Source organism: Zonotrichia leucophrys, chromosome 1A (assembly GCF_028769735.1).
Source record: "Zonotrichia leucophrys gambelii isolate GWCS_2022_RI chromosome 1A, RI_Zleu_2.0, whole genome shotgun sequence".
Taxonomy (NCBI): Eukaryota; Metazoa; Chordata; class Aves; order Passeriformes; family Passerellidae; genus Zonotrichia; species Zonotrichia leucophrys.
Genome location: NC_088170.1, coordinates 71,649,119 through 71,662,976, shown reverse-complemented (window position 1 = coordinate 71,662,976; position 13,858 = coordinate 71,649,119). Strand labels below are relative to the sequence as shown.

The 13,858-nt window shown below is 40.2% G+C and overlaps 1 protein-coding gene across 1 annotated transcript in view; it reads right to left on the bottom strand.

Annotated features, from left to right (window-relative positions):
• The window catches only part of COPG2 (COPI coat complex subunit gamma 2), a 93,857-nt gene that overhangs the window by 39,433 nt on the left and 40,566 nt on the right, over positions 1–13,858 (bottom strand). The window contains exons 13-15 of the mRNA XM_064703101.1: positions 8,622–8,717; positions 3,328–3,571; positions 95–170 (exon numbers count right to left, since the gene is read on the bottom strand). Coding sequence (XP_064559171.1) covers positions 95–170; positions 3,328–3,571; positions 8,622–8,717 — 416 coding nt within the window. The remainder of the gene's footprint in view (positions 1–94; positions 171–3,327; positions 3,572–8,621; positions 8,718–13,858) is intronic.

Below are 13,858 nucleotides of genomic sequence, written 5' to 3'. Positions count from 1 at the left end.
TGTTGTCACCCTGTTTGCTGCCATCAGTGTCCCCCAGTGCCAGCCCAGTGCTGTCCCCCACCTGCAGCCCCCAGTGTCCCCCAGCCCCACTGACCTCTGCAGCAGCACCAGGATGCTGGGGAGCAGATTCTCATTCTGGGCCCCAAACTTGGCCAGAGCACTGACAGCAGCTGCAGAGAGAACAGGCAGGGTCAGAGCAGCCCAAGTTCTGCACAAACTCATCCTCACAGTCCTGAAATTCCAATTAATGCAGCTCTTCCACACCAGAAACCTCTCAGACTCAACTATTCCTGTATTTCCACATGGAAATAATTCTGTGATCAAGCTCTGGAAACCAGCTGCAATCTGCTTTCTAAGAAACCCCTTTGATGTTTTTCTCCCAAATTTCTCCAAAACCAGGACACTCCCCACTAAAATTCTCTCCAATTCCATTTCCAGGTTGAGGGAAAGGTGTGATAATTTACTTTGGAAGGAATTTGAGATGGGATTTTTGAATTGTTCTGGATGATGTGGTTTATTGTTTACACAGGTAGGAAGGGTGAATTTGGATTATATTGTTACAGTTTGGTTTAGAAGGCTACAAGATTCTTTTTAAGGATCTATTGGCTAATAAAACACTGTTAATAAGGATATTTATTGTTTTGACATAATCTTTAAATATTTTGTTTTACGGTTTTATGGTTTTTGAGAAAGCCCTTCGAAGATTTTCTCCTAGATTTACCCTAAACCAGGACACCTCTCTAAAATTTTCTAATTCCATTCCCAGTTTGAGGAAAGGCAATGAGCCACAACTCCAGGCCTGGAGCTGCACTCACCAGCCCTGACAGACTCATTGCCCTCTCTCAAAGGGGTTTTTGAGAAAGCCCTTTGGAGAAAGCCCTTTGGAGATTTTCTCCCAAATTTGCCCTAAAACCAAGACACCTTTCTAAAATTATCTCAGATTTCACTTCCACTTTGAGGAAAGGCAAGGAGCCAGAACTCCAGGCCTGGAGCTGCACTCACCAGCCCTGACAGACTCATTGCCCTCTCTCAATGGGGTTTTTGAGAAAGCCCTTTGGAGATTTTCTCCCAAATTTACCCTAAAACCAAGACACCATACTACAATTATCTCACATTCCATTCCCAGTTTGAGGAAAAGGCAAAAAGCCAGAATTCCAAGCCTGAAATTCTCACAACCTCATTGTCCATAAGCACCCTGGGGTCCTCCTTGCAGGATCCTGGTGGCCAGCACAGCGTGGGGCTGCTTGAATCTGCTTTCCAAAGAAACCCCGATGGAGATTCTACAGGAACCCCTTTGGAATATCTCCCAAATTCACTCTAAATCAGGACACTTTCTAAAATTTTGAAGTTCCTTTCCAGTTTGAGTTAAAGGCAAGGAACCAGAACTCCATGCCTGGAGCTGCACTCACCAGCCCTGACAGCCTCGTTCCCCTTTTTCAAAGGGGTTTTTGAGAAACCCCTTTGGAGATTCTCCCAAATTTACCCTAAAACCAAGACACCATACTACAATTATCTCACATTCCATTCCCAGTTTGAGGAAAAGGCAATGAGCCACAACTCCAGGCGTGCAGCTGCACTCACCAGCCCTGACAGCCTCCTTCCCCTCTCCCAAAAGGGGTTTTTGAAGAATCTCTTTGAAGGTTTTCTCCCAGATTTACCCTAAACCAGGACACCTTACTACAATTATCTCAAATTTCATTCCCAGGTGGAATTAAAGGCAAGGAGGCAGACATGCAGGCCTGCAGCTGCACTCACCAGCCCTGACAGCCTCCTTCCCCTCTCTCAATGGGGTTTTTGAGAAATCTCTTTGAAGGTTTTTTCCCAGATTTATCCTAAACCAGGACACTTTCTAAAATTTTGAAGTTCCTTTCCAGTTTGAGTTAAAGGCAAGGAACCAGAACTGCAGGCCTGGAGCTGCACTCACCAGCCCTGACAGACTCATTGCCCTCTCTCAATGGGGTTTTTGAGAAAGCCCTTTGGAGTTTCTAGAGGAACCCCTTTGGAGAAACCACTCTGGAGATTTTCTCCCAAATTTACCCTAAACCAGGACACCTTACTACAATTATCTCAAATTTCATTTCCAGTTTGAGGAAAGGCAAGGAGCCACAACTCCAGGCCTGGATCTGCACTCACCAGCCCTGACAGCCTCGTTCCCTCACTCAATGGGGTGTCTGAGAAACACCTTTGGAGATTTTCTCCCAAATTTGCCCTAAAACCAAGACACCTTACTACAATTATCTCAAATTTCCTTTCCAGGTTGAGGAAAGGCAAGGAGGCAGAATACAAGGCCTGGAATTCTCACAGCCCTCACAGACTCATTGCCCTCTCTCAAAGGGGTTTTTGAGAAAGCCCTTTGGAGATTTTCTCCCAAATTTGCCCTAAAACCAAGACACCTTACTACAATTATCTCAAATTTCCTTTCCAGTTTGAGGAAAGGCAAGGAGCCAGAATTCCAAACCTGGAGCTGCACTCACCAGCCCTCACAGCCTCGTTGCCCTCTCTCAAAGGGGTTTTTGAGAAAGCCCTTTGGAGATTTTCTCCCAAATTTACCCTAAAACCAAGACACCTTACTACAATTATCTCAAATTTCATTTCCTGTTTGAGGAAAAGGCAAGGAGCCAGAATACAAGGCCTGGAATTCTCACAGCCCTCACAGGCTCGTTGCCCTCTCCCAAAGAGGTGTTTGAGAAACCTCTTTGGAATTTCTCCCCAAATTTTACCCTAAACCAAGACACCTTACTACAATTATCTCACATTCCATTCCCAGTTTGAGGAAAGGCAAAGAGCCAGAATTCCATGCCTGGAGCTGCACTCACCAGCCCTGACAGGCTCGATCCTCTCTCTCAATGGGGTTTTTGAGAAATCTCTTTGAAGATTTTCTCCCAAATTTACCCTAAACCAGGACACCTCTTTAAAATTTTCAAATTTCATTCCCAGTTTGAGAAAAGGCAATGAACCACAACTCCAGGCCTGCAGCTGCACTCACCAGCCCTGACAGCCTTGTTCTCCTCTCCAGAGGGGTTTTAGAGGAAGCCCTTTGGAGATTTTCTCCCAAATTTGCCTTAAACCAAGACAGCTTTCTAACCTATTTCAAATTTCCTTTCCAGTTTGAGGAAAAGGCAAGGAGCCAGAACTGCAGGCCCTGAGCTGCACTCACCAGCCCTGACAGACTTGTTCTCCTCTCCCAAAGGGGTTTTTGAGAAACTTCTTTGAAGGTTTTCTCCCAAATTTACTCTAAACCAGGACACCTCTCTAAAATTTTCAAATTTCCTTTCCAGGTTGAGGAAAGGCAGTGAGCCACAACTCCAGGCCTGGATCTGCACTCACCAGCCCTGACAGCCTCGTTCTCCAGCACCACCCTGTTGAAGATGAAGCGGATGTACTTGGAGGGGCAGGGGGTCCTGGGCCCCTCCTTGCCCAGCAGGTGCAGGATCTTGGTGGCCAGCACGGTGTGCTCGCAGTCCTCGATGAACTCGCACAGGTGAGCCAGCCCGGCCTCCTTGCTCTCGGGGTTCTCCTCGATGATGCTGATGATGCAGTCCACGATGGCTCTCTTGTACTCAAAGCCACCCTGCAAAGGGACACGGGGACACTGAGTGTGGCTTGGAGCCATTGGTGCTTCACTGACTGCTGCCCATGGAGAAAACAATCCTGTGTATAAACTGGGGGGGAAAATGGGCTGGATGTGCTGGCAGGGCACTCCCAGCCCTCTGAGCATCCTCAGCGTTAGGATTTTAGCTTTTGTGGTTTTCAAACTCTGGACTCCAAACTCAGGATTTTGGCTTTTGTGGTTTTCAAACTCTGGACTCCAAACTCAGGATTTTAGCTTTTGTGGTTTTCAACCCCTGGACTGCTTTAGTTATAACTCCAAACTCAGGATTTTAGCTTTTGTGGTTTTCAACCCCTGGACTCCAAACTCAGGATTTTAGCTTTTATGTTTTCAACCCCTGCTTTAGGTATAACCCCAAACTCAGGATTTTAGCTTTTGTGGTTTTCAACCCCTGGGCTGCTTTAGGTAGAACTCCAAACTCAGGATTTTAACTTTTATATTTTTCAAACCCTGGACTGCTTTAGAAACTCAGGATTTTAGCTTTTGTGGTTTTCCGCCCTTGGACTGCTTTAGGTAGAACTCCAAACTCAGGATTTTAGCTTTTATGTTTTTCAAACTCTGGACTCCAAACTCAGGATTTTAACTTTTGTGGTTTTCAACCCCTGGACTGCTTTAGGTAGAACTCCAAACTCAGGATTTTAACTTTTATGTTTCCAACCCCTGCTTTAGGTAGAACTCCAAACTCAGGATTTTAGCTTTTATGTTTTCAACCCCTGCTTTAGGTATAACTCCAAACTCAGGATTTTAGCTTTTGTGGTTTTCAACCCCTGGACTGCTTTAGGTAGAACTCCAAACTCAGGATTTTAGCTTTTGTGGTTTTCAAACTCTGGACTCCAAACTCAGGATTTTAACTTTTATGTTTTTCAACCCCTGGACTGCTTTAGGTAGAACTCCAAACTCAGGATTTTAACTTTTATATTTTTCAAACCCTGGACTGCTTTAGAAACTCAGGATTTTAGCTTTTGTGGTTTTCAACCTCTGGACTCCAAACTCAGGATTTTAACTTTTATGTTTTCAACCCTTGGACTGCTTTAGGTAGAACTCCAAACTCAGGATTTTAGCTTTTGTGGTTTTCAACCCTGGACTGCTTTAGGTAGAACTCCAAACTCAGGATTTTAACTTTTATTTTTTCAACCCCTGGACTGCTTTAGAAACTCAGGATTTTAGCTTTTGTGGTTTTCCACCCTTGGACTGCTTTAGGTAGAACTCCAAACTCAGGATTTTAGCTTCTGTGGTTTTCAACCCCTGCTTTAGGCAGAACTCCAAACTCAGGATTTTAGCTTTTGTGGTTTTCAACCCCTGGACTCCAAACTCAGGATTTTAACTTTTATGTTTTTCAAACTCTGTATTGCTTTAGGTAGAACTCCAGACTCAGGATTTTAGCTTTTGTCGTTTTCAAATCCTGTATTGCTTTAGGTAGAACTCCAAACTCAGGATTTTAACTTTTATATTTTTCAAACCCTGGACTGCTTTAGAAACTCAGGATTTTAGCTTTTGTGGTTTTCAAACCCTGGACTGCTTTAGGTAGAACTCCAAACTCAGGATTTTAGCTTTTTTATTCCTTTATATTTGTCTAGCCTCTGTTATAAGTAGCCTCTCAAGGAATGAGGTGTATCCATGGAGGCCTTTAATAAATCCCTATTTTATTCCTTTATTTTTGTCTAGCCTCTGTTCCAGGCAGCCTCTGTACCTATTGAAAGCCTTTAATAAATCCCAATTTTATTCCTTTATTTTTGTCCAGCCTCTGTTCTAGGTGGCCTCTGTATCTATCGAAGACCTTTAACAAATCCCAATTTTATTCCTTTATATTTGTCTAGCCTCTGTTCCAGGCAGCCTCTCAAGGCATGTGTGTATCCATTAAGGCCTTTAATAAATCCCTCTCAAGGCACCAGGAGTACCCATTGAAAACCTTTAATAAATCCCAATTTTATTCCTTTAACACTGTCCAGCCTCTGTTCCAGGCAGCCTCTGTATCCATTAAGGCTTTTAATAAATTCCAATTTATTGTGTGTGCACCAATTTCTTACCAGCAACTTTTATTGCTTTAACTCTGCCCAGCCTCTGTTATAAGTAGCCTCTCAAGGCATGAGGTGTATCCATGGAGGCCTTTAACAAATCCCTATTTTATTCCTTTAACTCTGCCCAGCCTCTGTTCTAGGTGGCCTCTGTACCTATTGAAGGCCTTTAATAAATCCCTATTTTATTCCTTTATTTTTGTCTTCAAGGCAGCCTCTGTACCCATTGAAAACCTTTAATAAATCCCTACTTTATTCTTTATATTTGTCTAGTCTCTGTTCTAGGGAGCCTCTCAAGGAATGAGGTGTATCCATGGAGGCCTTTAATAAATCCCTATTTTATTCCTTTATTTTTGTCTAGCCTCTGTTCCAGGCAGCCTCTGTACCCATTGAAGGCCTTTAATAAATCCCTATTTTATTCCTTTATTTTTGTCTAGCCTCTGTTCTAGATAGCCTCTGTACCTATTGAAGACCTTTAATAAATCCCAATTTTATTCCTTTATTTTTGTCTAGCCTCTGTTCTAGGCAGCCTCTCAAGGCATGAGGTGTATCCATGAAGGCCTTTAACAAATCCCTATTTTATTCTTTATATTTGTCTAGCCTCTGTTCTAGATAGCCTCTATAACTATTGAAAGCCTTTAATAAATCCCAATTTTACTCCTTTAACTCTGCCCAGCCTCTGTTCCAGGCAGCCTCTGTACCTATTGAAAGCCTTTAACAAATCCCTATTTTATTCTTTATATTTGTCTAGCCTCTGTTCTAGGGAGCATCTCAAGGCCTGAGGTGTATCCATTAAGGCCTTTAATAAATCCCTCTCAAGGCACCAGGAGTACCTATTGAAGGCCTTTAATAAATCCCTATTTTATTCCTTTATTTTTGTCTAGCCTCTGTTCTAGATAGCCTCTATACCTATTGAAGACCTTTAATAAATCCCAATTTTATTCCTTTAACTCTGTCCAGCCTCTGTTCTAGGTGGCCTCTCAAGGCACCAGGAGTACCCATTGAAAACCTTTAATAAATCCCAATTTTATTCCTTTATTTTTGTCTTCAAGGCAGCCTCTGTACCTATCGAAGACCTTTAATAAATCCCAATTTTACTCCTTTAACTCTGCCCAGCCTCTGTTCTAGGTGGCCTCTATACCTATGGAAGACCTTTAATAAATCCCAATTTTATTCCTTTATATTTGTCTAGTCTCTGTTCTAGGGAGCATCTCAAGGCCTGAGGTGTATCTATGGAGGCCTTTAATAAATCCCTATTTTATTCTTTATATTTGTCTAGCCTCTGTTATAAGTAGCCTCTCAAGGCATGAGGTGTATCTATGGAGGCCTTTAATAAATCCCAATTTTATTCCTTTAACTCTGCCCAGCCTCTGTTCCAGGCAGCCTCTCAAGACATGAGGTGTATCCATTAAGGCCTTTAATAAATCCCTCTCAAGGCACCAGAAGTACCCACTGAAAACCTTTAATAAATCCCTATTTTATTCCTTTATTTTTGTCTAGCCTCTGTTCTAGATAGCCTCCATACCTATCGAAGGCCTTTAACAAATCCCAATTTTACTCCTTTAACTCTGCCCAGCCTCTGTTCTAGGGAGCATCTCAAGGCATCAGGAGTACCTACTGTTCCTTTAACACTGTCCAGCCTCTGTTCCAGGCAGCCTCTGTACCTATTGAAGGCCTTTAATAAATCCCAATTTTATTCCTTTATTTTTGTCCAGCCTCTGTTCTAGGTGGCCTCTGTATCTATTGAAAGCCTCTAACAAATCCCTATTTAATTCCTTTATTTTTGTATAGCCTCTGTTCCAGGCAGCCTCTGTATCCATTAAGGCTTTTAATAAATCCCAATTTTATTGCTTTAACTCTGCCCAGCCTCTGTTCTAGATAGCCTCCATACCTATTGAAAACCTTTAATAAATCCCTGTTTTATTCCTTTAACTCTGTTCCAGGCAGCCTCTGTACCTATTGAAGGCCTTTAATAAATCCCTATTTTATTCCTTTATTTTTGTCTAGTCTCTGTTCTAGGTGGCCTCTGTACCTATTGAAGGCCTTTAATAAATCCCAATTCTATTCTTTATATTTGTCTAGCCTCTGTTATAAGTAGCCTCTCAAGACATGAGGTGTATCCATGGAGGCCTTTAATAAATCCCTCTCAAGGCACCAGAAGTACCCACTGAAAACCTTTAATAAATCCCTATTTTATTCCTTTATTTTTGTCTTCCAGGCAGCCTCTGTACCTATCGAAGACCTTTAATAAATCCCAATTTTATTCCTTTAACTCTGCCCAGCCTCTGTTCTAGGTGGCCTCCATACCCATTGAAGACCTTTAATAAATCCCAATTTTACTCCTTTAACTCTGTCCAGCCTCTGTTCTAGGTGGCCTCTGTACCCATTGAAGGCCTTTCATAAATCCCTATTTTATTCCTTTATTTTTGTCCAGCCTCTGTTCTAGGTGGCCTCTGTATCTATTGAAAACCTTTACTAAATCCCAATTTTATTCCTTTATTTTTGTCTAGCCTCTGTTCTAGGCAGCCTCTCAAGGCATGAGGTGTATCCATGAAGGCCTTTAATAAATCCCTATTTTATTCCTTTAACTCTGCCCAGCCTCTGTTCTAGGTGGCCTCTGTACCTATTGAAGACCTTTAATAAATCCCAATTTTATTCCTTTATGTTTGTCTAGCCTCTGTTCCAGGCAGCCTCTGTACCTATTGAAGGCCTTTAATAAATCCCAATTTTATTCCTTTAACTCTGCCCAGCCTCTGTTCCAGGCAGTCTCTGTATCCATTAAGGCCTTTAATAAATCCCAATTTTACTCCTTTAACTCTGCCCAGCCTGTTCTCTATGGCGCCCCTGAAGGCCTCACCCATTCCCAAGCATTTCCCACAGCCCTGACCCAGCAGGAGCTGCAGTCCCTCATTCCCCACTGACAGAAGGGACCCTTCCCATGGCCCAGCAGGCCCAAAATGTGCCCAAACCGTGCCCAGAGCAGCAGCCCCACGTACATCATCCCTGAGCATGTTGGACAGGAAGGTCATCATCACGCCGTGCTTGCGCGGGTACTTCTGGCACAGGGCACTGATGGCCTGCACGACCACCACCTGAGGGGACACACAGGGACAGGGTCATGGATCAGATCCTGGGAAAAACAGTGAATCCATAGGCAAGGAGAAAAAGCAGCTGGTGGATTCTCAGGGTTTGTGCAAAGGCTGGTCTGCGAAAAAAAATGGAATTTAGGATGGAGTGTGTTAACTCAAAGTCCCCTTCCCTTTCCCCTTTCCTTGAAATTTCCCCTTCCTTCCCTTTCTTTCCCTTTCTTTCCTTTCCTTCCTTTCCTTTCCTTCTTCCTTATTTCCTTTCCTTTCCTTTCCTTTCCTTCTTTCCTTTCCTTTCCTTTCCTTCCTTCCTTTCCTTTCCTTTCCTTCTTCCTTTCCTTCCTTTCCTTTCCTTTCCTTTCCTTTCCTTTCCTTTCCTTCCTTTCCTTTCCTTTCCTTTCCTTTCCTTTCCTTTCCTTTCCTTTCCTTTCCTTCCTTTCCTTTCCTTTCCTTCCTTTCCTTTCTTTCCTTTCCTTTCCTTTTCTTTTCTTTCCTTTTCCTTTCCTTTCCTTTCCTTTCCTTTCCTTTCCTTTCCTTTCCTTTCCTTTCCTTTCCTTTCCTTTCCTTTCCTTTCCTTTCCTTTCCTTTCCTTTCCTTTCCTTTCCTTTCCTTTCCTTTCCTTTCCTTTCCTTTCCTTTCCTTTCCTTTCCTTTCCTTTCTTCTTTCCTTTCCTTTCCTTTCCTTTCCTTTCCTTTCCTTTCCTTTCCTTTCCTTTCCTTTCTTGAAATTTCCTTTCCTTTCCTTTCCTTTCCTTGAAATTTCCTTTCCTTTCCTTTCCTTTCCTTGAAATTTCCTTTCCTTTCCTTTCCTTGAAATTTCCTTTCCTTTCCTTGAAATTTCCTTTCCTTTCCTTCCCTTTCCTTCCCTTTCCTTCCCTTTCCCTTTCCCTTTCCCTTTCCCTTTCCCTTTCCCTTTCCTTGAAATTTCCTTGAAATTTCCTTGAAATTTCCTTGAAATTTTCTTTCCTTGAAATTTCCTTCCCTTTCCTTGAAATTTCCTTGAAATTTCCTTTCCTTGACCACCACCTGAGGGGACACACAGGGACAGGGTCATGGATCAGATCCTGGGAAAAGCACAGCTCAGTGAATTCATGTGCAAGGAGAAAAAGCAGCTGGTGGATTCTCAGGGTTTGTGCAAAGGCTGGCTCTGCGAAAAAAAAATGGAATTTAGGATGGAATGTGTTAACTCAAAGTCCCCTTTCCTTTTCCCTTTCCTTGAAATTTCCTTGAAATTTCCCCTTTCCTTTCCTTTCCTTTCCTTTCCTTTCCTTTCCTTTCCTTTCCTTTCCTTTCCTTTCCTTTCCCTTTTCCTTTCCTTTCCTTTCCTTTCCTTTCCTTTCCTTTCCTTTCCTTTCCTTTCCTTTCCTTTCCTTTCCTTTCCTTTCCTTTCCTTTCCTTTCCTTTCCTTGAAATTTCCTTTCCTTTCCTTGAAATTTCCTTTCCTTTCCTTTCCTTGAAATTTCCTTGAAATTTCCTTGAAATTTCCTTGAAATTTCCTTTCCTTGAAATTTCCTTTCCTTGAAATTTCCTTGAAATTTCCTTGAAATTTCCTTGAAATTTCCTTGAAATTTCCTTTCCTTTCCTTGACCACCACCTGAGGGGACACACAGGGACAGGGTCATGGATCAGATCCTGGGAAAAGCACAGTTCCAGCTCAGTCAATCCATGTGCAAGGAGAAAAAGCAGCTGGTGGATTCTCAGGGTTTGTGCAAAGGCTGGCTCTGCGAAAAAATTTAGGATGGAATGTGTTAACTCAAAGTCCCCTTTCCTTTTCCCTTTCCTTGAAATTTCCTTGAAATTTCTCTCCTTTCCTTTCCTTTCCTTTCCTTTCCTTTCCTTTCCTTTCCTTTCCTTTCCTTTCCTTTCCTTTCCTTTCCTTTCCTTTCCTTTCCTTTCCTTTCCTTTCCTTTCCTTTCCTTTCCTTTCCTTTCCTTTCCTTTCCTTTCCTTTTCCTTTCCTTTCCTTTCCTTTCCTTTCCTTTCCTTTCCTTTCCTTTCCTTTCCTTTCCTTTCCTTTCCTTTCCTTTTCCTTTCCTTTCCTTTCCTTCCCTTCCCTTCCCTTCCCTTCCCTTCCCTTCCCTTCCCTTCCCTTCCCTTCCCTTCCCTTCCCTTCCCTTCCCTCCCCTCCCCTCCCCTCCCCTCCCCTCCCCTCCCCTCCCCTCCCCTCCCCTCTCCTCTCCTTCCCTTCCCTTCCCTTCCCTTCCCTTCCCTTCCCTTCCCTTCCCTTCCCTTCCCTTTCCCTTTCCCTTTCCCTTTCCCTTTCCCTTTCCCTTTCCCTTTCCCTTTCCCTTTCCCTTTCCTTGAAATTTCCTTTCCTTGAAATTTCCTTTCCTTGAAATTTCCTTTCCTTTCCTTTCCTTGAAATTTCCTTTCCTTGAAATTTCCTTTCCTTTTTCCTTCCCTTCCCTTCCCTTCCCTTCCCTTCCCTTCCCTTCCCTCTCTAATTTTAATTTGTCACATTCTCTCATTAAAACTCTCTGCAATTTCCAACTTGTCTAACACTTATTTTTCTCATAAATAAGAACAAGGACTCAAGCTGTGCTCCTCATGATGGAACAGGTACAGCTGACCCATCCTGAACCTATTTCTTGCCAGTTTAGTCACTATAAAATTTACAAATTAGGTTAAAATTCATAATTAATACAGTTTCCTAAATATCCACCAATTTCTTGCCAGTTTAGTCACTATAAAACCTACAAATTAAGTAGAAATTATTAACACAGTTAGGCAGAAATAATTAACACACTTTCCAAACTATGCACCAATTTCTTACCAGTTTAGTCACTATAAAATTTACAAATTAGGTAGAAATTCATAATTAACACAGTTTCCTAACTATGCACCAATTTCTTACCTGTTTAGTCACTATAAAACTTAGAGTAGGTAGAAATTAATAATTAACACAGTTTCCAAACTGTGCACCAATTTCTTACCAGATTAGTCACTATAAAATTTACAAATTAGGTAGAAATTCATAATGAATAGTTTCCAAATTATGCACCAATTTCTTGCCAGATTAGTCACTATAAATCTTACAAATTAGGTAGAAATTCCTAATTAATACAGTTCCCCAACTATCCACCAATTTCTTACCAGATTAGTCACTATAAAATTTACAAATTAGGTAGAAATTATTAACACTTAGGTAGAAATAATTAACAGTTTCCAAACTGTGCACCAATTCTTACCAGATTAGTCACTGCAAATCTTACAAATTAGGTAGAAATTCCTAATTAACACAGTTCCCTAACTATGCACCAATTTCTTACCAGTTTAGTCACTATAAAATTTACAAATTAGGTAGAAATTGATAATGAACAGTTTCCAAATTATGCACCAATTTCTTGCCAGATTAGTCACTATAAAATTTACAAATTAGGTAGAAATTCATAATGAATAGTTTCCAAATTATGCACCAATTTCTTACCAGTTTAGTCACTATAAAATTTACAAATTAGGTAGAAATTCATAATTAACAGTTTCCAAACTATGCACCAATTTCTTACCAGTTTAGTCACTATAAAACCTACAAATTAGGTAGAAATTATTAACACAGTTAGGTAGAAATAATTAACACACTTTCCAAACTGTGCACCAATTTCTTACCAGTTTAGTCACTATAAAATTTACAAATTAGGTAGAAATTCATAATTAACACAGTTCCCTAACTATGCACCAATTTCTTACCAGATTAGTCACTATAAAATTTACAAATTAGGTAGAAATTCATAATTAACACAGTTTCCAAACTGTGCACCAATTTCTTACCAGATTAGTCACTATAAAATTTACAAATTAGGTAGAAATTATTAACACAGTTAGGCAGAAATAATTAACACACTTTCCAAACTGTGCACCAATTTCTTACCAATTTAGTCACTGCAAATCTTACAAATTAGATAGAAAATCATAATTAACACAGTTCCCTAACTATGCACCAATTTCTTACCAGATTAGCCACTATAAAATTTACAAATTAGGTAGAAATTCATAATGAATAGTTTCCAAATTATGCACCAATTTCTTGCTAGATTAGTCACTACCAATCTTACAAATTAGGTTAAAATTCATAATTAATACAGTTTCCTAACTATGCACCAATTTCTTACCAGTTTAGTCACTATAAAATTTACAAATTAGGTAGAAATTAATAATTAATGCAGTTTCTAACTATCCACCAATTTCTTACCAGTTTAGTCACTATAAAACCTACAAATTAGGTAGAAATTATTAACACAGTTAGGCAGAAATAATTAACACAGTTTCCAAACTGTGCACCAATTTCTTACCTGTTTAGTCACTATAAAACTTACAGAGTAGGTAGAAATTAATAATTAATACAGTTTCCAAACTGTGCACCAATTTCTTACCAGATTAGTCACTACAAATCTTACAAATTAGGTTAAAATTCATAATTAATACAGTTTCCTAACTATCCACCAATTTCTTGCCAGTTTAGCCACTATAAAATTTACAAATTAGGTAGAAATTATTAACACAGTTAGGCAGAAATAATTAACACAGTTTCCAAACTGTGCACCAATTTCTTACCAGATTAGTCACTGCAAATCTTACAAATTAGGTAGAAATTCCTAATTAACACAGTTCCCTAACTATGCACCAATTTCTTGCCAGTTTAGTCCCTATAAAACTTACAAATTAGGTAGAAATTCATAATTAACACAGTTTCCTAACTATGCACCAATTTCTTACCTGTTTAGTCACTATAAAACTTACAGAGTAGGTAGAAATTCATAATTAATACAGTTTCTAAACTATGCACCAATTTCTTGCTAGATTAGTCACTATAAAATTTACAAATTAGGTAGAAATTCATAATGAATAGTTTCCAAATTATGCACCAATTTCTTGCCAGATTAGTCACTATAAAATTTACAAATTAGGTAGAAATTCATAATGAAATTATTAACACAGTTAAGTAGAAATAATTAACACAGTTCCCTAACTATGCACCAATTTCTTACCAGGTTAGTCACTATAAAATTTACAAATTAGGTAGAAATTCATAATGAACAGCTTCCAAATTATGCACCAATATATTGCCAGTTTAGTCACTATAAAATTTACAAATTAGGTAGAAATTATTAACACAGTTAGGTAGAAATAATTAACACAGTTTCCAAACTGT